The sequence below is a fragment of the Ranitomeya imitator genome, chromosome 2 (genome assembly GCF_032444005.1).
Source record: "Ranitomeya imitator isolate aRanImi1 chromosome 2, aRanImi1.pri, whole genome shotgun sequence".
Classification (NCBI taxonomy): Eukaryota; Metazoa; Chordata; class Amphibia; order Anura; family Dendrobatidae; genus Ranitomeya; species Ranitomeya imitator.
Window position 1 is genome coordinate 227,147,828 of NC_091283.1, and position 24,296 is coordinate 227,172,123.

Consider the following 24,296-nt stretch of genomic DNA (forward strand, 5'->3'; position numbering starts at 1 on the left):
CTCTTGTAGGGTGAGCTGGACTGGAGAGCTGCATATGGTGGAACGAGCGGTGGTGGTGGTGGACATGGCGGATTGAGAGAGGGTTGGTGATGGTATTCTTGATGTTGGCCTACATACAGTGTTTCCTACCAATATCCTTGTGATTCCCTGACTGCTTTGGCCTTGCGACGATACCTCCACATTTGCTGCTGGTGGTGTCCTAACCGGTGGGCTTACAGTGAGGGAAGCAATGTAGCATTGCTGACTACCTTCATCCTGAGCAGGTGCACCAACGGTACGGGACGTTTGGTAGTTAGTCCAGGCTTGCAAGTGCATGCTGGTTAAATGTCTAAGCATGCACGTTGTATTTAAATTTTGAAGATTCTTCCCTCTGCTAAAGGTCTTTGAGCATTTCTTACAGATGACTTTTGACTGATCATTCGGATCTTGGTTAAAAAATTGCCACACTACACTCTTCCTACTATAGAATACCTTTTCAGGCATTGCACGCTGTGCTACTTTCACCGGATTGCCACGCTGTCCTAAAACTGTTTTTGTTTTTGACAAACCTTTTTGGCCTGATATGGGCCTGCCAGATGACAGCTGTTGCTATGTAGATGGCTGCTGCAGATCATCCTCCTCCGCTTCTGAGCTACTGGCAGCGGCACCCTCTTCCCCTAATGGCTGCCAATCTGGGTCAACAACTGGGTCATCTATCACCTCCTCTTCAATGTCATGTGCACCTTCCTCTGTGTCACCGTGTAAGGTGCTATAGTGTTCGGGACCGGGCACCATAGTCTCATCAGGGTCAGATTCTGGCTCAGTACACTGCGAGGGCAATGTAGTGATCTGAGTCAATGGAACAGCATAATAATCTAGCTGTGGCTGTGCATCAGTGCACTCCATGTCCGATTCATCTTGTAATGGGCAGTTAACAATTTCCCTTTCTAACCCAGGCACGGTATGTGTAAAGAGCTCCATGGAATAACCTGTCGTGTCGCCTGACGCATACTTCACTTTTGGTTTAGGTGAAGGACACAAGGAAGTGTCTTGTTCCTGACCGGGAGCATCCACTGACGATTCGCTGCTTTTATATTTGGAACTTTCTGAAGAGGAGGGGAAAGAGCTAGAGGCTAAGTCAGCAAGGAAAGCCAAAACTTTTTCCTGCTGCTCCGGCTTTAAAAGCTGTTTTCCTACTCCCAGAGAAGAGAGCCTTCGAGGCCTTGTGTAGCCAGACAATGGCGCTGGCTCAACACCTCCAGCCTTAGGTGCTATGGAGCTTTTGCCACTACCACCAGATGCACCACCACCACCACCATCAGTACCAGCTCGCAACCACCGCCCACGGGCTCTTCCACCAGACTTCCTCATTTTTTGGAAAATCTAACCAAAATAATAACCATTATATGGTACTGTAAAACAAAGTAGAAGGTGCATATAAACTTGTTGAGAATTTAAATCTCCCTTTTTTTGGGAGACTGAACCAAAACTCAGACCCTGTGCATAAAACAACACAATGTAAGAGGCAGAAAGTGGCTGGCTGATATACGACAAACTAACAGGACTGAAGTATATCCACTTTGTGAGAATTTGAATCTCATTTTTTTTGGGGGGGGAGATTGAACCAAAACTCAGGCCCAGTGTATAAAACAACACAATGTAAGTGGCAGAAAGTGGCTGGAAGATATATGAAAAAATACAAGGACTGTAGTACAATTTCAATCTCCCTACAATGATCTCAGGAAAAGTATGGCTGCAATAAAAAGGACTGCTGCACACAAGTGTGGACAAATAAGATAACTGTGCAGAAAGGAGCAACAGGATTTTTGCTTTTAAAAAGCAGTTGGTTTGCACAGCAGCGTGGCAAACAGCAATGCAGCTATCAGGGAGCCTTATAGGGCAGCCTAATAAACTACAGAGCTGATGCACAAAAAATCTAGCCTCCACTGTCCCTGCAAAAAAATGGTGGTGTTGGACAGTGGAAATCGCTACAGCGCAAGCAGTTTGGGGGTTAATCTTCCCTCCCTAACTATATCCCTTCTTCTGATGAAGCTGCAGCAACCTCTCCCTATGCTAAGATCGGCAGAAGTAAGATGGCGGTCGGCGTGCATGCCGCTTTATAGCCCCTGTGACACCGCAGAAAGCAAGCCAATCACTGTCATGCCCTTCTCTAAGATGGTGGGGACCGAGACCTATGTCATCATGCTGCCCACACTCTGCGTCCTCCTTCATTGGCTGAAAAATGTCGCTGAAAGCGTCATATGAAACACGACTTTTGCGCGAAGATCGCCGACATTAAAAAAACAAACACTACATACTTACCTTCAGCTGTCTGTCCCCGGCGCTGTGCTTCTCTGCACTCCTCCTGCATCCTGTGTCAGCGCCGGCCAGCCGGAAAAGCACAGCGGTGACGTCACCGCTCTGCTTTCCGGCTGACCGGCGCTGACAGTGCAGAGGAAAGCAGAGCGCCGGAGGACAGACAGCGGAAGGTAAGTATGTAGTGTTTGTTTTTTTCACGTTTACGCTGGTAACCATGGTAAACATCGGGTTACTAAGCGCGGCCCTGCGCTTAGTAACCCGATGTTTACCCTGGTTACTGGGGACCTCGGGATCGTTGGTCGCTGGAGAGCTGTCTGTGTGACAGCTCTCCAGCGACCAAACAGCGACGCTGCAGCGATCAGCATCGTTGTCGGTATCGCTGCAGCGTCGCTGAGTGTGAAGGTACCTTTAGTCTCTGAGCTGGCAATCATCTCTTCAGCAAACTCTTGTTTGTTTCTCAACCAACTTTATTTACTTTCCAACTCTGACCTGCTGATCAGTTCTTTGCTGTTAGCATAAGAAATTCTGCTTTGACTTTGGTCACACGTCAAACCCTGTGGCAACAGTGTGTGCATTCTCTACAAGCAGGTATTCATTTTGCCTCTTCATCACAGCTCCCTTCTTCCTTGCTAAAGAACATCTGTCTCCTAATAGCATACAACTCTTTAAAGAGGACCTTTCACTGGATTTTTAATTGAATCTGAATACAGCCTCCAATTGGCATTGCTCCACTGATGTTGGAACACTTTTTCTTTTTTCTGTACCCCTTCATTCCAAAGTTATAGACAATTTCTCTTCAATAAACTGGCCGTGTAACACAGAACTTCACTGAGGGTCACTGCATTTTGATTGGACATCATCAGAGGAGAAAAACTTCTGTGTAAATGCCCTGAAGGGAAAATTTGCAGATTTATTTCCAGAGGGGCACAACTTTGGAATGGAAGTGAAGAGGAACAAACTTGCAGAATTAGTGGAGCAGCAGCAATTGAAGGTGATACTCAGTTTAAATTAAAAAAATCCAGTGAAAGGACTTATTTAACGATTTGTAGCCGGAAAGTCCTAGGCTGACTGTACATGAAGAAATCATGTATGTGTTTGTTTATGGCCTAGCAAACTATGCTGTCATGGTTCTGGTCTTACAGTGCATTGAAAAAGTATTCAGACCCTGTGAACTTTTCCACATTTTTGGTTCTCTTTACACTCACAAGCTTAAATGTGTTTTATTGGGATTTTGTATGATACACCAGCAAAAAGTAGTATTTGTGACTTGTAAAGGAAACAATACATGGTGTGCTACGGTGACCCATGTTACATCCAGGGGGCGCTGTGTGTGCGCTTCAAGATGCGCTTGGAGGCATAAATGTGATGAGGCAAAGTCTGACAGGAGTGTAAATGGCCGGTGTGTGTGTTGCAGAGGAAGACACTGCGCTGTCAGTCTGAAGTTTGGTTGGTGTTCTGGGACCTGTAGTCCCACAAGTAATTGTGTGGTTCTAACGGGAGACTGGCAGGGCTAGTTATGAGAGATGGGAGGGTCAAACTAGCCACACACACCCACACTCCCACTCAAGGGAGTGGTTACGGGTATGTAATGTGACCAGGGTGTGGGTCACATGGTTTCTGTGTATGTATCCGTTTGGTCCATGTGCAAGGTCCTGGACGGTCAGTGTTGGAGTCTCCTGGCATTGGAGAAGTCCTGCAAGCACCTGAGACCGCGGACCTAGTAGACGATCAGTGTTGGATTGTCCTGAAGTGTACTGGAGTCCTGGAAGCACTGCTGAGGCTATGGACTGAATGCTCGAGGGTGTTGGATTGTCCTGGGATGGACTGGAGTCCTGCAAGCACCTGGTAAGAGTGGGAGTCCTGGAATGGTCAGAGTGTTGGATTGTTGTGATTGGAAGTGCCTGTGATTGGACTTCCTGGAAGCGCATGGAAAGGCTGCATCTACAGAGCCTGAGACGGTTTCTGTGTTGGGGAAGCTACAGTTCCTACTGTGGGTCTGGACTATCCAAGGGCCCTGAGCACAAGGACGGTGATCCCAGTGAGGCAGTTTCCCTGTGAACCAGCACTGGCAGGAGTCAGTGTGTGGAGCTGAAGCTCCTGAGAGGTACTCCCTGGTATGGGAAGAACCTGTAATATACGGCAGAGACATATCTGCCATTGGAACAGACTGTTGGGGTTTAATATGTTCCATTGATGCATATAATGAACTGTAATGGAGAGAAAAGACATGACTACCGAATGTTTTGTAAAGCCACACGTGTTAAAGTAACAGACTGTGTGAAACTTGGCTTACGGTGCTGTTTATGATGCTTTAATGAACCGGAACGGACTTAATTTGTGTGAGAAATCGTGCCTGTATGCGTTATTCCCATGCAAAGCCAGTGTCCCCAAAGACCCGAAGTAAGTGAAACGCTATAATTTGTGGAGAATGCGAGCAAACGGTCCCCCCCCCCGCCCAAAAAAAAGCATGTGTGAAGTTTTTTTTTCTCAAGTCAGCTTGCTGTGACTTGGCAGTGTTACAAAGGTGACAAGCGTCTTGCTGTAACTCGGCGGGGTTGCGAAGGTGACAAGCATCTTGCTGTGGATCGGCGGGTCCACGAAGTCTGCGGTGGTGCCGTACAGAGCATTGTGGAGTGCAGCTGCAGTTGCAGCAAGAGGTTCAGCAGCAGCGGCTTGTGGTTGCCAGCAGGAGCTGGTGAAGTGTTGGAATAAAAAAAAAAAATTGTGTTCCAGGTTGTGCAGACTCTTAAAGGGCCAGTGTGACCCAAAGAGACTTTTTTTTTGTACTGTGTGAACTGCTGCTGGAGAGTACCGTGGGGAGTCCACGAGGTGTACCCCAAGGAGTGTAAATGGCCAGTGTGTGTTGCAGAGGAAGACACTCTGCGCTGTCAGTCTGAAGTTTCGTTGGTGTTCTGGGACCTGTAGTCCTACAATTAATTGTGTAGCTCCAATGGGAGACTGGCAGGGCTAGTTATGAGAGATGGGAGGGTCAAACTAGCCACACACACTCCCACACACGGGAGTGGTTACGGGTATGTAATGTGACCAGGGTGTGGGTCACATGGTTTCTGTGCATGTATCCGTTTGGTCCATGTGCAAGGTCCTGGACGGTCAGTGTTGGAGTCTCCTGGCATTGGAGAAGTCCTGCAAGCACCTGAGACCGCGGACCTAGTAGACGATCAGTGTTGGATTGTCCTGAAGTGTACTGGAGTCCTGGAAGCACTGCTGAGGCTATGGACTGAATGCTCGAGGGTGTTGGATTGTCCTGCGATGGAATGGAGTCCTGCAAGCACCTGGTAAGAGTGGGAGTCCCGGAATGGTCAGAGTGTTGGATTGTCCGTGGATGGACTGGAGTCCTGTAAGCACTTGGTAACATCATGGACTGATGTCCTGTGTGTTGGAAGTGCCTGTGATTGGACTTCCTGGAAGCGCATGGAAAGGCTGCATCTACAGAGCCTGAGACGGTTTCTGTGTTGGGGAAGCTTCAGTTCCTACTGTGGGTCTGGACTATCCGAGGGCCCTGAGCTCAAGGACGGTGATCCCAGTGAGGCAGTTTCCCTATGAACCAGCACTGGCTGGAGTCAGTGTGTGGAGCTGAAGCTCCTGAGAGGTAATCCCTGGTATGGGAAGAACTTGTAATATACGGCAGAGATGTATCTGCCATTGGAACAGACTGTTGGGGTTTAATATGTTCCATTGATGCATGTAATGAACTGTAATGGAGAGAAAAGAAGTGACTACTACTAATGTTTTGTAAAGCCACACGTGCTAAAGTAACAGACTGTGTGTAACTTGTCTTATGGTGCGGTTTATGATGCTTTAATAAACTGGAACGGACTTAATTTGTGTGAGAAATCGTGCCTGTATGCGTTATTCCAGTGCAAAGCGAGTGTCCCCCAAGACCCAAAATGCTAGGGAAACGCTACAATGGTTTTTAATTATTTTAAAAATATTGATCTGAAAATTGTGATGTGCGTTGGTATTCAACCCCCTGTAGTCTCATACCCATAAATAAAATTCTGAGTGACCAATTTCCTCCAGGAGTCACATAATTAGTACATTGAGTCCACTTAAGTGTAATTTCTTCTCTGTATAACTGTTCTGTGAAGGCCTCAGAGGTTTGCGTGAGAAAATTAGGGATCAAACAGCATAATGAAAGCCAAGGAGCCCACAAGACACGTCAGGGATACAGTTGTGGAGAAAGCAGGTGTAGTATCCACACGGTGTAAGGAATTTAAGAGAGAGTAAGCTTTAACTGTATTTTATTCGTCTCCTCTTTTCCTCCAGCACACAGCATAACATTTTCTCCTTAGGCTATAACTGAAGCTGAAACTAAACTCAACTCCCGCCCTCACTTTCTTAAAGAGACAGATCTAATTCTTATATTAACAAACTAAAACAAATATTCACAATGCAACAACACGAAAATGTCCAAGAAAAACCATATGTCTGTATTGTCTTATTCCCCCCTTTTTTAAAAAATTATATCTCTTCAATAAGTCTCGATGGAGCCCTTCTTTCCCATGTAGGGTAACGTCTGGGTTCATTGGGGGTGTCCATTGCTGACGGATCAGCCACCTCCTGTTGGTCCTCTCCACCGTCAGGTAACAAATCTTCCACTGGTGGGATTTCAGTATCATTGCTCTGCGGTATGATTTTAAAATGTGAGGAATTTCGAGTGATGGAGTGTCCATCTCGTTCAGCTGTGACCATATTGCCTTTTCTCTCAGTAACATTATATTTTGCAGGACTATATACAGCTGAGGTTTTGTTGGTTGATTTTTGACGCACAACAACTATATCACCTCTTTTGATGGCACATGGCTGTGCCCCGTCGCCTTCTGTCTGCATAATGTTTCTTGGCTTGCTTGTTAAAGAAATCTGTTGATCGCACTGAAGAGTCATTTGGTAAGGGATGACTGGTCACATCTGGGATCCGTATACCAGGAGTTCTGCTGAACATTAGATGAGATGGAGCAGCATTAGTGGTGGAATGTGGCGTGTTGTGGTAATTGCGCATGAATTTGTATAGTGACTGTTTCAGTGGGGTGTGCTCCAGACTAGCTGCCTTGATTCGTTTCCCCATGGTGCGCATGAAACGTTCTACGATTCCATTAGCTTGCGGCCAGCAAGATGTGATCTTTCTGTGGCTGCACCCCAAGTATTCAGAAAACTGTGTAAACACATGTCCATTGAATGGAGGTCCATTATCTGTTTTGACCACTCTTGGAATGCCATATGCAGAGAATATGTCGTCCAGTTCTGGTATGACACTATTAGCAGACGTTGAAGAGATGAATGAAATGACAGGGTATCTAGAATATTCATCAATTGTTACTAGAATGTATTGGCCATTTGGTAATGGTCCATATATGTCGACTGCCACTTCCTCCCATACAGCAGTGGGTAACGGAGACATTTGTAATGGCTCTAGAGTTGATGATGGAGTAATTAATTGACAAGTGGAGCAATGTCTAATCTTCTCTTCCACCAATTTATCCATATATGGGAACCACACTTTTTCTCTGAGTAACTTTTTTGTGCCAACAATTCCTAGATGACCTTCGTGTGCTATCTGTATGACTAGGGCGTGCAAGGCCTTAGGTACAACCAGTTTGGTACCACGAAGGATGAGTTGGTCTTCAGTGACAATTTTGTAATTATAGTCCTGTAGACGTAGACCCCATCGTTCAATCCGTGCTGGCATTTTAGCTCTGGGATTTCCAAAAATTGTAAGGAGAGCATGATGATCTGTTACAATAGTGAAGGGAGCACCATAGAGAAATAAGTGAAAGTGTTCACATCCCCAGACGACTGCCAAGCTTTCTTTTTCAGGTTACGAATACTTTCTTTCAGTGCTTGTTAAGCTTTTACTTGCATAGGAAATGATGTGGGGACTTTGATTGTCATCCTTGTATTGTGCTAAAATTGCACCCAGTCCCACGGGACTGACATCCACAATCAGTTCGGTTCGAAGAGCTGGATCAAAATAGGCCATGGTGGTTGTTGCGCAGAGTTCATTTTTAATTATTTCAAAAGATGCCTGACAGTCTTGGGACCATTGAAAAATGCAGTTTTGTTTCGTAAGTTCCCTTAATGGAGTGCTGATTGTCGAAAAATTTGGAATATATCTAGCACAGTAGCTTGCCATTCCAAGAAAAGAGCGCACTTCACTGGCATTCTGTGGAATTGAAGCTGCTCTGATGGATTCCACTTTCTTGGGATCAGGTCGTACTCCTTCCGCCGAGAAAATGTGACCATAGAACTCCAATGAATTTTTATCAAATTCGCATTTTTCTTTGTTTAAAGTGAGTCCAGCAGAGAGCAGACATTCAAAGATAGCATATAGAGCACGATTATGTTCAGCTTGAGTTTCCCAAAAACCAGTATGTCATCACTGTAATTAAAGGCATTTGGAATATGTTGAATGACACTCCTTATCGTATCTTGAAAAATTTCCGCTGCTGAGCAGACCCCAAACGTCAATCCTTTGTATCTTCTGAGACCCACATGGGTGGAAAATGTTAAGCATCTGGATTCTGGACTCAATTCTAGTTGATGATAGCCCTTATTGAGGTCGAGCTTTGAAAAAACGGTTGCTCAATTTAATAAATGAATAATGTCATCAATTGTGGGTGAGATGTGTCTTTCCCTTTGAATAGCAGTGTTGGGCAGGCGCATGTCAACACACAGTCTTACCTGCTCTGCAGTCTTTGGTTTTGGAACTACCACAAGAGGAGAGACCCACGGAGTGGGACCAGAAACAGTTTCAATGACATCATCATCCATGAGTAATTGGAGTTCCTTTTCTACCTTCTTTCTTAGGTGAAATGGAATACGCCTGTGAGCCTGGGCTACTGGACGAACACTGTCATCCACATGAAGATGCACTTGAGAGTCCTTTAATTTTCCTAATCCACTAAATAGGGAGGGAAAACTGTTCACCATGGCTTGTATATCCAGGTCCGCAGGGTCGGTTATGGTATGAATAATCTGGATGAGTCCTAGCTTCAAGGCAATGTGGTAGCTGAGAAGACAGCCTCCCGATCCTTGTAATGGGTGAAAAGTGGTTTTCTGCCTATTTTCTTTATAGCTAAGTTCAGCATCAAATTGTCCCATTGTAACTAGAGGTGTTTTAGATCCATGTGGAAAGATTTTAGTATGCACTTGCTGTAAGACTGGCTTTGTTTTCAACTGTTCATAAGCATTGCTGTCTATGATATCCACCGAAGCTCCTGTATCTATTGTAAAGGTGATGGTGAGTGTAATACATGGAGACTGCACTGAGCCAGTGACAGAAGTTGTGAACACATAGTTCTCAGCCACAGACATTTCTTCTATATCCTGATTTACCATTTTTATATTTGCAGGCTTTGTAATTGGCAGAGGAGACTTGTTGGGCGCTGATTTGCAGACAACTGCAAAATGGTTCCCTTTTCCACATTTACTGCAAGTTTGTCCTATAGCTGGACATTTGTTCATGTGGTGAGGGAAATCTTGTCCACATCTATAACATTTCTTCTGTTGCGGGGCCTGCTTGCCTTGTGCACTGTTAAGTTTGAGATTATGCACATGTAAATTATCCACACTCTCCATTGCACTTGCCTGATGATCTGCTATCTCTATAGCACGGGCCATCTTGAGTAAATCATGCAGAGAGAGATCCTGCTGCAGAGCTTTACGCCTTATGGTATTAGACGAGCAGGTGACAATTACTTGAGTTAGGATTTCATCATCTACGTCAGTGAATGCACACCCATGTGCTAGTTCTTTTAGCCGGGTGACATAGGTGTTTATGGATTCTTCTGGAAGCTGCTTAGCAATCCTGAACTTGTATCTTTCATACCTGATGTTTTGTTTAGGGTTGAAGTAGTCAGTGAGAGCTTTGGAGCATTTGCTGTACGTGTCTGTCTCCGCTGCTGGTAATGTGCTGTATATGTCATAGACTCTTGTGCCCGCGCAATGCTGGAACACGGCCCTCTTTCTTTTCTCATCCTTTATATCTATTGCTTCCAGGAAATTCTCAAACCGATTTAACCATTTTCTCCAGTTATGAGAGAGATTAGTGACATCAGTCATATCAAACTGTGGGAACATGTGCTAGTATTCAGCCATGATGGAGTCTCTCGGTGGTGCTGGCGTGTGAAGCAGTAAAGCAGGGGTCAGTACTCACAGTAGCAGGTGATTCAATCCCATCCTCGTCGCCAGTTGTACTGTCCACACAGTGTAAGGAATTTAAGAGAGAGTAAGCTTTAACTGTATTTTATTCTTCTCCTCTTTTCCTCCAGCACACAGCATAATATTTTCTCCTTAGGCTATAACTGAAACTGAAACTAAACTCAACTCCCGCCCTCACTTTCTTAAAGACACAGATCTAATTCTTATACATTACAGCAGGGTTAGTTTATAAAAAAATAGTTGAAGCTCTGAATATCTCATAGAGCACTGTTCTATGTTCATCATCCAAAAATGGAAGGAGTATGGCCCAACTGCAAACTTACCAAGACATCGTCGTCCACCTAAACTGACATCCCAAGCAAGAAGATCACTAATTAGAGATGCAGCCAAGAGGCCCATAGTCAGTCAGCTCAGGTAATCCACAACTCAGGTGAGAAAATGTGTCTACAGGAAAATTATTAGTTGTATTGTCCAGAAATCTGCCCTTTATGGAAGAGTGGCAAAAAGCCATTTTTCAAAGCAAACCATAAGTCGTTTGTTTGCAGTTTGCAAAAATACATGTAGGGAACAAAAAAAGCGTTTGGAGGAAGGTGGTCTAGTCAGAGGAGACCAAACGTTTACTTTTTGGGCTAAATGCAAAATACTATACGTGACAGAAAACTAACACTGCACATCACCCTGAAAACACCATCCCCACTGTCACACTTGGTGGTGGCAGCATCATATTGTGGGGAGGCTTCTCTTCAGCAGGGACAGGGAAGCTAGTCAGAGTTGATGGGAAGGTGGATGGAGCTAAATATAGGCAGTCTTGGAGGAAAACCTGTTAGAAGCTGCAAAAGACTTGAACCTGGGGCATAGGTTCACCTTCCAGCAGGGCAATGACCCTAAACATCCTGCCAGAGAACAATGGACGGTTTAGATCAGAGCTTAATCCTGCGTGTGAACGGCCCAGGCACAGTCCAGACTGAAATCCCAGAGAATCTGTGACAAGATGTGAAAATTACTGAGCACAAACATCTCCATCCAAGTCACTGAGCGAGAGCGAGGGGACAAAGAAGAAGGGGCAGAATGTCACCTCTAGATGTGCAAAGCTGGAGGGACAGACCCCAAAAGACTGCAGCAGTAATAGCAGGGAAAGGTGGTCCTACATAGTACTGACTCAGGGGCTGAATACAAATGCACCTCACAATTCTCAAATTATATACCTTCTACTTTGTGTTGGTGTCACATAAAACCTCAATAAAATACATTTAAGTTTGTGGGTGTAATGTGGAAAACTTCATAAATATTTTTTCAAGGCACTATACAAGAATTGATGCTTTTTTGAAGATATATTTCTTTTTTTTTTCACGTGCTTTATATTTCATCAATCGATATAAATAAACTGCTAATACTTCTCTTTTAAATAGCATTTTTATTCTGCGGCATTGTTTCACAATATTGGTTTAAGCTAAAAAAAAGAAAAAAAAAATCTTTGTAAAGTATTCATGATATTCCTATACAGGAAATACCTTATTTTCAAATGCTTAATATGCTTTAAAGTGTTTTGCAGAATGTATCTACGAGGGCCGATCATCAGTTTATAGATACAATAATTGATGCACAAACAATAACCACAGTCTGGGAATATGTCTTTATTTTCTTTCTTAGATTTCCTTGACAGTCAGGGTGGGGATGGCCTCGTGCTTCTTTGTGAAGTCATGACATTTATCCACCAGAACACAGGCTTAAGGGTAGAAGACGTCATTTTCAGTGGACACTGTAGTCTTAGATTATAGGGGAATAGAGGCAATGCCTTATTTCTACATTTGGTAAAAAATAAATTCCATTGTCAAAATATATGTAAAAATGGGTTAAAAATCACAATCAAGAAATATAATCAAACAATGGTCTGCAACAATAATGTTGCGGTCAAATTTGGATCTAGTAGTTTCACAGGAAAACAGATTATTCAGAACTAAGAGTAATAAATAAAAAATGTTATTAAAAAACATAATCATTGAGATAATTATAAATCAACAGCATTGTCTAAAACCCCCAAGAAGATTTTTACATGACAAAACATCCCTATTCAATAAAGTGTAAAAAAGAATGCATGCTTCCAACCTGGGACACCCCAAACTAAACAGGCGTTTTACACCAGGTTTTCTGCGCTTCTTTGTGGGCGCTCCGGAAGAATCTCAGTGAGTTCTGAGCCCTCAGGCTGTGGAGTCTGCCGGCTTTTCCCAGTCTCTAGGGCTTGCTGGTGATATACCCTGTTGGCTGACAGACACATGAGGGCGTTTATCTGAAAGAAAAGGGAGACTAGTGTCTGCCTTTGGGTTCAAAATCTCCTATGAAAAAAATTCCCACTAATAACTTACCCAAGACGTTTCAGAGGAAAGACATTTTCCTAACGTTCTCCTACCACCACTGATAAATTCTCCATTTCAAGACCCTCAAAAATAGTTTCTGGCTACACAGCATGTTGTGAGTCTCTTAACTTTGAAACTATGCCTATTTTAAAATCACTTGTCTTTTCGGCCACCCTGTATGAAAAGCTTTTCTTGGCATTTATAACGGCAAAACCTAGAGGTTTGACTGTGGGAATCGATGGGAGCCTGGTAGACTGATATGTTGGCTTCCCTACTAATTCCCAAGAATGTTGAGGATGCAGGACGATTGTAGCGGAGAGCCATTTATTAATAATCTACGTGTTTTTGAGTCAGATAGACCCCTTCCTCAGGATTCTTACAATAAAACACAAGGCAATACATTTTACATTCAGTATATTTTATTGTAAATCCTCCTGATGAAGGGGTCGGTCTGACCTGAAATGTTTATTATTAATGTGAAGGATGACAGTTGATTATAGTAGAGAGTCCTTTATTAATAATCTATGGGTTTCAGGCTCGGCTTCCTTCCTCGGGATAACTTGCAATAAAATATAAGACCATACATTGTATTGTGAATGTTTCCTGAGGAAGGTGCCGGAGTGTACATTATTAATGAAGAACTCTCTATCACAATCATCCGTCATCCTCTTCGTTCTTGGAAATTCACAGTGCAGCTACCTGACTCCTATTGACCCCCATGATTAATACAACACTTTCCTGAGGGCATGTCCTTCTGGATCAGAGTAGGCCGCAGCATCACAAATACCCACACCATGGATCATGACCACATGGGGGGCCACGGGCTACCCCTTTCTGACGCACGAGTCATTATTACTATATCACAGGGGCATGTTCTCCAGAGCTCTCTGACATTCAGTCAGATATCTAAGTGTTAAGTATTTGAGAGTCTTGGAGAAAGATCTCATTTACTGAGGTGGTGTATTACTCCAATTACATTCACACCTTTTGTGGGAAAGCGATCATCGCAAAGTCATTTCATAGATCTTTATTGTGAGGACTTGGAGCTTTCACAGACCTCAATAATGAACATGTAGCTCCTCCTTGTTGCCATTTCGTACAACCTAGAAGCAATGTTTCTTTACTCCACAAATACTGGCACAAATAGAGTCCCTCTCTACAATGTCACATGATGAAGTATTTTTTTTCCAATGGTTTCTATATTCAGGAGAAGTAAAACCTCTATAACCCGCAGTATACAATCAGGTCCATGCAGAAGAACATGCTGACCATACAGTGCTCTACAGCACAAAGCCATAATTCAGCAGTTTGCCGAGTGGTGATGATGTAACGCTTTATTGTATGGTGTCTTATGGAATTCATGTGTAGTACAGAGATGTTCCCACTGGTGGACATGCTTCTAAGGACATATAGCTCCATGGTGGGGCATGGAAAACCCTAATAAATCTATGCGCACACTGTTACCCTCCTAACAACTGGAAAGTAAGTGGCCATGAGACCTTAGTTTCCTCAACAGAACAATGTAAAGACCAACATTTAAGATTTGTCTGGAGATCTGAAAGTCACTTTTTCTATTAAGTTTATGATATTGGAGGGTCTCACAGGTATCACAGAAGATTCGTTCTAACTTACCCATCTCTTTTTTTTAAAGAATAACTAAACTTTTTATTTAATTATTGTTCAACCTTTGTAAAGCTATGAATCTTTGTAATATACTTCAGTACCTGATTTTACTTTGTAAGATCTGTAACTCCATGATGAAAGTGTTGGCTCATCTGCCTAATTCACGCATCCTTAGGAGCTGCTTTTAACTGCCAATCTAACAAGTCTGACTTTCGCTCCCTTCCACAAGCTCAGACACTGTGCCCTGTGTGTTTATGGGGGGCAGAGACGACTCTGAGTATAGACCTTTGATAGATTGGCAAGTAAAATCAGCTACTAAGAAAGCAAGACTCGGCAGACGAGCCGGCAGACGTTCCGGCAGATGTTCCAGCAGACAAGCTGGCAGACGTTGCAGTAGATAAACCAGCAGATGAACCGGCAGACATTGTGGCAGATGAACCAGCAGATGAGCCGGCAGACGTTGCTGCAGATGAGCTGGCAGATGGGCCGGCAGATGTTGTGGCAGACAAGCCGGCACTCTTACCATGGAATAAGAAATAGGAGCAATCCAAATTAGGCAATATTACAAATATTCATAACTTTACCATGACTGATCAATAATGAAATATTAGAAAGTTTATTTACTCTTTAATTACATTACATCTCAATTCAGTTTTTTTTTAAACATTGCTTCATGTTTCTTAAAATTCTAAGTGATTAGAATACAAATCCTAGTAAATCCTAGTCTGATGTAATATTTAATTAGAGGGGGGCTGTCTTTTCATTCATACTGTCCAAACCACAGGCAACAGAATCAGAGCCCATCTGCACAATTGTAGCCAAAAAATATTTTACTTAGTAATGCTGCTACGTTTCAGAGAAAACATATAGTGAGATAAGCCAGCGTGGAATATAGGGAGAGGCAGACCAGTCTGGCTTCTCCCCACCTCACCCCCGTTGATTGATTGGTCTCTTCCTATGTATACACATGGGAGAAACCTGTCAATCAGCCGGCGCTGGCGGGGAGATGCCGGCCGCACCCGGACAGACCATGTTTTCTCTGAGAAACCACAGTGGTTCATAGTACACAGCATAGTAAATCGATAGCATTCTCATAAGGGCAGGCATGTTATATAGATTATGATGAAAGATCATATTATTGCATACGTTTTTTGTAATATGCACTTCTGATATTTCGTCCTTATTTATACATCTGCAATCAAGTACTGATGACAAGTCAAAAAATTCACCCAGACAGACACGTCTGAAGTTTGATAAAGAAACATTTAATTGCTTTTTAAGCTCTTACATTCCATAATTAGTGATTCACAGCAAAACCAAAAGAGGAAAAATTATACTGTAAAACAAAAGTAACACTTTGCTGAATCAAAACCACTTGACTTGTGGGAGGTCGTGTCTTTCTGAGTTTATACATTTGTCTTATATATGTGTCTTATATATGTGTGTGATATATGTGTGTGATACGTGACTTATATCTGTGTCTTATATCTGTGTCTTATATCTGTGTCTTATATATGTCTTATACATGTGTCTTATATGTGTCTTATATCTGTGTGTTTCTTATATATGTGTCTTATACATGTGTCTTATATGTGTGTGATATGTGTCTTATATATGTGTCTTATGTATGTATCTTATATGTGTGTGTTATATATGTGTCTTATATCTGTGTATTATATCTGTGTCTTATATCTGTGTGTTATATATGTGTCTTATATGTGTGTGTTATATATGTGTCTTATATCTGTGTATTATATATGTGTCTTATATGTGTGTGTTATATATGTATCTTATATGGGTGTGTTATATATGTGTCTTATATCTATGTATTATATATGTGTCTTATATGTGTGTGATATGTGTCTTATATATATGTCTTATATGTGTGTGTTATATATGTGTCTTATATCTGTGTATTATATATGTGTCTTATATGTGTGTGTTATATATGTCTTATACATGTGTGTTATATGTGTCTTATGTGTCTTATATATATGACTTACATATGTGTCTTATATATGTATGTGTTATATATGTGTCTTATATATGTGTGTGATATATGTCTTACATATGTGTCTTATATGTGTGTGATATGTGTCTTATATATGTGTCTTATATGTGTGTGTTATATATGTGTCTTATATATATGTTTTATATGTGTGTGTTACATGTGTGTCTTATATATGTGTCTTATATGTGTGTGTCATATGTGTCTTATATATATGTCTGGTATATGTGTCTTATATGTGTATTATATATATGTCTTATATATGTGTCTTATATGTGTGTGGCATATGTGTTTTATATATATGTTTGGTATATGTGTCTTATATGTGTATTATATATATATATGTCTTATATATGTGTCTTACATTTATATGTGTTATATATGTGTCTAATATATATGTGTCTTATATAACGCATGTGTCTTATGTAGCAGTATGGACAGAAAAGACACGGATTCGGGAAAAACAGGGTTTAGAAGCCAAATTGAACATTTTCTTATCTAAGTTCTTGGCTGCCGTTTTGGTAGGACCATCCACGTGCAGCTGAGGTTTACGATAAACTCTTGGGTTTGCGGTGACAAACACTCTACATACTGACTTTATCATCAGTTTGTACAGTCGTAAACCCCATGAACCATCCTTGACTATACCGCTTCTGTAGATTAGGGGAACATTAGTGGAGCAAGAGAGATGTGAGGAGACTCGGGCTCGTCTTTACACAGAGTCCTGGCCCTAAATCTGGAAACCCACAAAACAAAATTTCTAGACTAAAGTACTACGTATGTGTCTGCCCCGGGCGTGTTCATGTTACAATTTATAATAACAGATGTAAACTGGGATTCTGGTGAAAACATCATTATTCTGACAAACTGTTTTTCTTCTTATTATACATCAGAAAATCTATTGGGGAAATTAGCAGAGGTCTCCGGGAGGTTTAGTAGAGGACACGTCTAGTTCGTGCATCTATATCTTACATTTTTTGGATTATGCTGCTTGACATGCTGACTGCGATGAGTTTGAATTGAAGCTTTTTTATGCTTTTATTTTTCTTTTACAAACCTATAAGGGATTACCATTAAATACAGATCATCCATATGTGTTATTGTAAAAGCTATCCTTGACTCCTGTTTATGGCAGCCATGATTTATCTGTTTGGAAATGAATGGATCCCATGCTGAAAAATATCTCCAACACTTTCCATTGACTTTTGTTTTTTTTTTTCACTTTTTTAGTTGTTTTTAACAACTAGAATAGCATTCCAGATGGAACAAGAACTAGCACCAGTGTGAACAGGCCTTACATTTATGCTAAGCAGATATTTTTTATTTCACCCTATTACCGTGAGCCGGTACACTAGAGGTCTACGAGATTCCCACTGTAATAGGCAGGTAGTAGTATTGCTGAAGTGTCCTAACAGCTAATATATTGTGCTTAGGTGACTCCGCCAATTATCACTAATCTCAGGTTCTGAAGGGTGAATATGGATATATTAGATTTTCATTCAATTTAGGTATAAAATGCAGAAACTTTTTCTGCATTGAAGGAAAGGAACTAGGAAAGGAGCTAGGAGAACTGTACTTGTACCAAGTAATGGTGGCCACACACTGAGGTCTGGTGATTCGGACTCATGACTGTCAAACATGGCCATATACTAGCACAATAGTGCATGGCAAAGCCTGAGGAAACCTACTAATGCTTTTACTCCATTAAATCCTTACAGTATAGCGGAGTAATCGTTCCTTCCTTGGGAACTTCAGACGTTGTTGGAGCGATCCCACCCTACAATCATCTCCATGGATCTGAGGTAGGGCGTGATGACAGGCTGATTTCGCTTGGAGTATAGTTTTATATGAATATATATTCTAGGACTGGATGAACCCATTGATAAAGTGTCGCTGATCGTTGGTAATAGTGTAAAGTGATGCATCATTAGTGGTCAGTAGAAGTTGTTTGCAGGTGAAGACATAACTCTGGTGACTGTGGACATAAATGTGATTACATGTATGTATGTGATCCGCATTGACTCAGATCGCTGCAGTTTCTACCGGTTTAGTTTGCCCTCTAGCTACACTTAGGATACGGAGTACAGTAGCCATTTTGTAAGTTAGTGCAATCTCTAGGTGCCAATCCATCATTTTAGACCATATTGACTATACATTGTTTCATGTGTCCTCCCCAAACCATCAAGCATGTCTCACATCTTATGAAGCCACCAGATCAGCAATGACGGTCAGTAGTGGCTATGATCTCCATGTTCTACTGTTCCCAGACATGGCAGATTTGTTTGCACTCACGCCAGGACCCCAGTGCCTATACTGTATGGCTATCTTTACTGTAAGGTATCTGCAACATACAGACTAAACATTGCATACAAAGGGCAGACCAACTATAGTAGCTATCGGATACATTATTAAAACTCCAACATTAAAATAAAGAAGATTTCAAAATATGTTATTATGAACATAAAATGGTGCCAATTTCTACTCAGTCGCTTGGAGTCTAAAACTTTCGGCCAGTAACTCGCAGCACAGCATAGTTGAAGGATGCACCTATCATATATGTGAGCTGTAAAGGAACATACAGAAGAAAGAACATGGACATTAACAGAATCATTGCATGGCAGAAGCAGTAAGTCTATACACAGCATAACCACATTATCATTGCCAAGGTGTGACCCTAGTAACAGCGCCCTCTATTAGGTCAGTAGGGTCACAACTGTCCCGCGAGAACATGAGATGTCAGATACTAGAGGCAATTGTGAGCTTCCCCTTTAATGTCCTCTTATTCTCAGTGGCTCAGAAGTTTACACACATTGTCTTTGGCAGCATTGCCTTTACAATGTCTAAAGCTGCTTTTACAATGAAAGACGATCTTGAACCAGTGTTGAGAAAACGCTTGTTTCACAATGATCATCGGGTGTAAAGATTTTTTTTGCACCACAAAAAATGATCGTTTTCGGCGGTGCATTGACCTGTGTGAACAGGACCGCCCGGACGAGAACTATGACAGCTGTCCAGACTCAGTACTCTTCCATAGATTTTACTTTGGTCTCTCTAATTCCGATCTGGTGTGTCAAAATGCTGGAGAGAGGAGATCAGCAGATAGAGTTGCCGAGATCCAGGCTGGCCTCAGTGTGAACGGCTGCCTGTGCTCAGACACCGCTACCTGGGAGACTCCATGGTGATGAAACTTGCATATTGTCATTGAACAAGTGGCAGTGTTACTTCAGTGTTTGGAAGATGTTCACCAGAATCTAGCAGACTTATGAAGCTCTACAATTCCATCTCTGATCATTCGGCTGGATTGATTTGATTTTCACATGGTGGCAAGAGGCAATTAGGCCTTAAAGTCTGACCTTAAAGGGGCTGTCTGGTCTATTGTTGACCTCTCATTTGGGTAAAAAGCATGTGAATGCAAAAATACAAGTGAAAATGTGTGAATTCAAAAATCATCAGATTAAGGCTCTTACTCATCTGCATTTAAAACTATTGAGTGCAATCTGATAAAAAATCGAATTGTACACTGACAAATGTCAGTCAATGACTCTGTGCTCATCTGCGATTTTTTTCTCAGCTTGGATCGGACTGAGAAAAAAAATTTCAGCATGCTGCAAGTGGCCACGTATACAGGATGAGACTTACCAATGCAAGTCAATGGGTGAGATTATAAAAAACCATGCGTGTCCGGTGCAATTTCTAGGCATCCATCTTATACTTAACCCGTCATTTTATCAGCCGAGTACAGTAAATTCGTAGCTTGAGCTGTCAGAATATAGTAGAAGAAATTTCTCACGCAGCGAGCGGTGACGTCAGTGAGGTGACCAGAGTTCGTCGTATATGAACTCCAGTCACCTTACTGACGTCAGTGCCCGGCACTGAAGCTGAGTTCTCATGTCCAGCTCGGTGCCTTCTAGATGCGGCATTTTGTGTCACTGTTCAGCAAAGCTTCAAGATGTAGCTGAGTTGGACTCGTCGTGGGACATATGGATAGACCGGCGGAAAGGGGAGGATTTCTTTGCTATTTTATTTGGATATTAATAAATGTGTAAAAGATGGTACGGGAGTTTTTATGTTCTTAATCTGGGAGAGGGCCAATATCCATGGCCCCTTCCTAGGCTATTAATATCAGCCCACAGCTGCCTTCCTAGCATTTGCTGGTTATTAGAAATAAGGGCACCCTATGTCATTTTTTTTGGGGGGGGTCACCCCTTGTTAATAAACATTAAAGGCTAAGTAGACTGCTGTGAGCTGACATTAAATACCTGGGAAGCTCCATGCTTATTATCCACTTCCCAGACTATAAATAACAGCCCCCAGCTCTCGGCTTCACCTCAGCTGGTTAAGAAAAATATGGGGGACCCCACGCCATTTTTTTCTTTTAATTCTCTAATTATTAGCTAAATACATTTACAGTAAGCTACACAAGCCCTGCACTAATTATATCTCTTAGTGACATATTTATAATTGTTTTTTAGTTAGAAAACTAGCTTGAAATGACAGAATTACTGTAATGTAAAAGCTGATGTTAAAAACGCATTGCATACAGATTGCATATTCATGTGATATGGATGTCATATGGATGCTACTTGAGGAAAATCGCATTGTACTCGCATGACACACATCCTACTTTTCAGGACCAACATCCGACCGATTTTATTAACGCTGATGAGTGTGAGCCCTAGTCAATCCAACTCCAAAATGCGGCATAGTAACTTTAAGAAAGGAATGATTTCTCTGGACTCCACAACCTGTGATTTCCTAATTTTCTGTGAAGTAGCGCTGAGTACGGTGCTCATTTTTCCCTACAGACACATTTTGAGATTACACCTGATGGCTGGACTTTGATGGGACAAGTAGTGTAGCTACTACTAGGGGAGTAGAGGGGGCGGTTGCCTCAGGCTCCATGCTAAGAGGGGCCTACTTGGATCTGTCACTACTCTTAACTAGTGTTAAGCGATACCTTCCGATATTCAAAGGTATCGGTATCGGATGGTATCGGCCGATATCCAATAAATATCGGATATCGCCGATACCAATACCCGATACCAATGCAAGTCAATGGGACACAAATATCGGAAGGTATCGTGGATGGTTCCCAGGGTCTGAAGGTGAGGAAACTCTCCTTCAGGCCCTGGGATCCATATTCATGTAAAAAATATAGAATTAAAATAAAAAATATGGATATACTCACCCCTCCGAAGGACCCTGGCTGTCACCGCTGCGAGCGTCTGCCTGCGTCATCGAAGGTCCTTCACTCACTGCATTCTTAGGAACGGAGGCAGACGCTCGCAGCGGTGACAGCCAGGGTTCGCCGGAGGGGTGAGTATATCCATATTTTTTATTTTTATTCTTTATTTTTTACATGAATATGGATCCCAGGGCCTGAAGGAGAGTCTCCTTTCCTCCAGACCCTTGGAACCATACGCACCGCACACGCCGATTCCGATTTCCGATATCGCAAAAATATCGGAACTCGGTATCAGAATTCCGATACAGCAAATATCGGCTGATACCCGATGCTTGCAGTATCGGAATGCTCAACACTACTCTTAACTGTATTGGCCCATTGCGCACACAGATATAGCTAGGCTGTGCGGTAAAGTAAGGAGACATGATCACCCCGCAATATCACTCTCCTTATCGCAAGCTGCAGATGGCTTTAAGCCTGCGGTAAGCAGAATGGCAAGGTGATGCAGAATTATAAGGGCTGACGCACGCACAGGACATCAGAGTCCAGGCGCAGTAACGTCATCGCGCCATGGCGGGACTCTGATGTCCAGTGTGTGCACCGATGAGTTGCAGGTGGACTCGTCAGGATCCCGAGTTAGGTGAGAATATGATACTTTTTATCTTAATTAAAACGTGGTGTGATTGTGGGGGTATCATACAGTATAGGGGGCCCTCATACATTGTATTTTCTACTGTAGGGGCCCTCATACAGTGTGGGGGCTACTGTTGGGGTCCTAATACAGTTTGGGATACTATTGTGGAACCTCTTACAGTGTGGGAATTATTGTGGGGGCTGTCATACAGTGTGGGGGATATTATAGGGAGGTAATGTGGGAACTTTCTAAAGTTTTGGCCCTACCGGGAGGACCAAAATATGGTGTAGAGACTATTCTGGGGGGCCATTATATAGTGTAGCACCTAATATGAGGGTTATTACACAGTTTAAGGGCTACTCTGGTAGGCCTTTATACAGTGTGATGACCCTCATAAAGTATTGGAACTACTGTGGGGCCATTGTACAGTGCAGGATCCATTCTACAGTGTGGGGGCTATTGTGGGAACCATTAAAAGTGTGGGGGCTATTATACACTTTGGGGGGCATTATACAGTATGAAGACTACTGTGGGGTTCATTATACTTTATATAGTGGAGCTGTGAATACCTCATGCTGTGTATAGGGGAGCTTTGGTCCCATCATACTGTGCATAGAGGAGCTGTGAGCCCCTCATACTGAGTATAGGGGAACTGTGGGTCCATCATACTATGTATCGGGGAGCTGTTTACCCATCATACTGTGTATAGAGGAGCTGTGGGCCCCTCATACTGAGTATAGGGGAACTGTGGGTCCATCATACCATGTATACAGGAGCTGTGGGCCCATCATACTGTTTATAGGGGAGTGAGCTGTGATCCCACCATACTGTGTATAGGAGAGCTGTATGCCCACCATACTTGTGTATAGGAGAACTGTGTGCCCATCATACTGTGTATAGGGGAGCTGTGAAGACATCATACTGTGCATAGAGGAGCTGTGGGCCCTCATACTGAGTATAGGGGAACTGTGGTTCCATCATACTATGTATACAGGAGCTGTGGGCCCATCATACTGTTTATAGGGGAATGAGCTGTGGTCCCACCATACTGTGTATAGGAGAACTGTGGGTCCATCATACTATGTATTGGGGAGCTGTTTACCCATCATACTGTGTATAGGGGAGCTGTGGGCCCCTCATACTGAGTATAGCGGAACTGTGGTTCCATCATACTATGTATACAGGAGCTGTGGGCCCATCATACTGTTTATAGGGGAATGAGCTGTGGTCCCACCATACTGTGTATAGGAGAACTGTGGGTCCATCATACTGTGTATAGAGGAGCTGTTTACCCATTATACTGTGTATAGGGGAGCTGTGGGTCCATCATACTGTGTATAGAGGACCCATGGACACATCATACTATGTATAGGGGAGCTGTTTACCCATCATACTGTGTATAGGGGAGCTGTGGACCCCTCATACTGAGTATAGGGGAACTGTGGTTCCATCATACTATGTATACAGGAGCTGTGGGCCCATCATACTGTTTATAGGGGAGCGAGCTGTGTGCCCACCATATTGTGTATAGGAGAACTGTGTGCCCATCATACTGTGTATAGAGGACCCATGGACACATCATACTGTGTATATGGGAGCTGTGGGCCCATCATAGTATGTATAGGGGAGCTGTGTGCCCATCATACTGTCTATAGTGGAGCTGTGGTCACCATATGGCTGTAATATCAGTGTTGGTCTTTGTATAGAGATTTTTTTCAGTAGCACCATGGTCATCTACTGAGATTCCCCTATACCCACAATTAGGGTGAGCCATTTTAGTTTTAGTCAGGGTTACCTAATTAGGGGGTCCTCAGATATTTTGCCCCCCTGAGCTGAACCTCTAGGTACGCCCCTGGATGGTAACATAGGCTGTAACCCCCTATTACCACATTGGCATGCCCCTACAGTTGTCCTGGACCTAACACGACACCATCACGTGAGCCGCTTCTCATGTTTTCCTCTTTTTCTTTACATTACGTGCCTCTTTCCAATCTTACAAGTCCAGTGAACCACTGT

At 42.7% G+C, this 24,296-nt stretch overlaps 1 protein-coding gene across 3 annotated transcripts in view; it reads right to left on the reverse strand.

Moving 5' to 3' along the window:
• Positions 1 to 12,090: 12,090 nt before the first annotated feature.
• Positions 12,091 to 24,296, reverse strand: part of PLP1 (proteolipid protein 1) — a 183,975-nt gene continuing 171,769 nt past the window's right edge. Inside the window, exons 7-8 of one of the 3 annotated variants that reach the window (XM_069748665.1) lie at positions 12,583 to 12,763; positions 12,091 to 12,278 (exon numbers count right to left, since the gene is read on the reverse strand). In XM_069748665.1, coding sequence (XP_069604766.1) covers positions 12,611 to 12,763 — 153 coding nt within the window. In that variant the 3' untranslated portion in view covers positions 12,091 to 12,278; positions 12,583 to 12,610. Of the gene's footprint in view, positions 12,764 to 15,697; positions 19,025 to 24,296 lie in introns of those variants that run through there. The other 2 variants (XM_069748664.1, XM_069748666.1) reach the window with 2 other exon arrangements.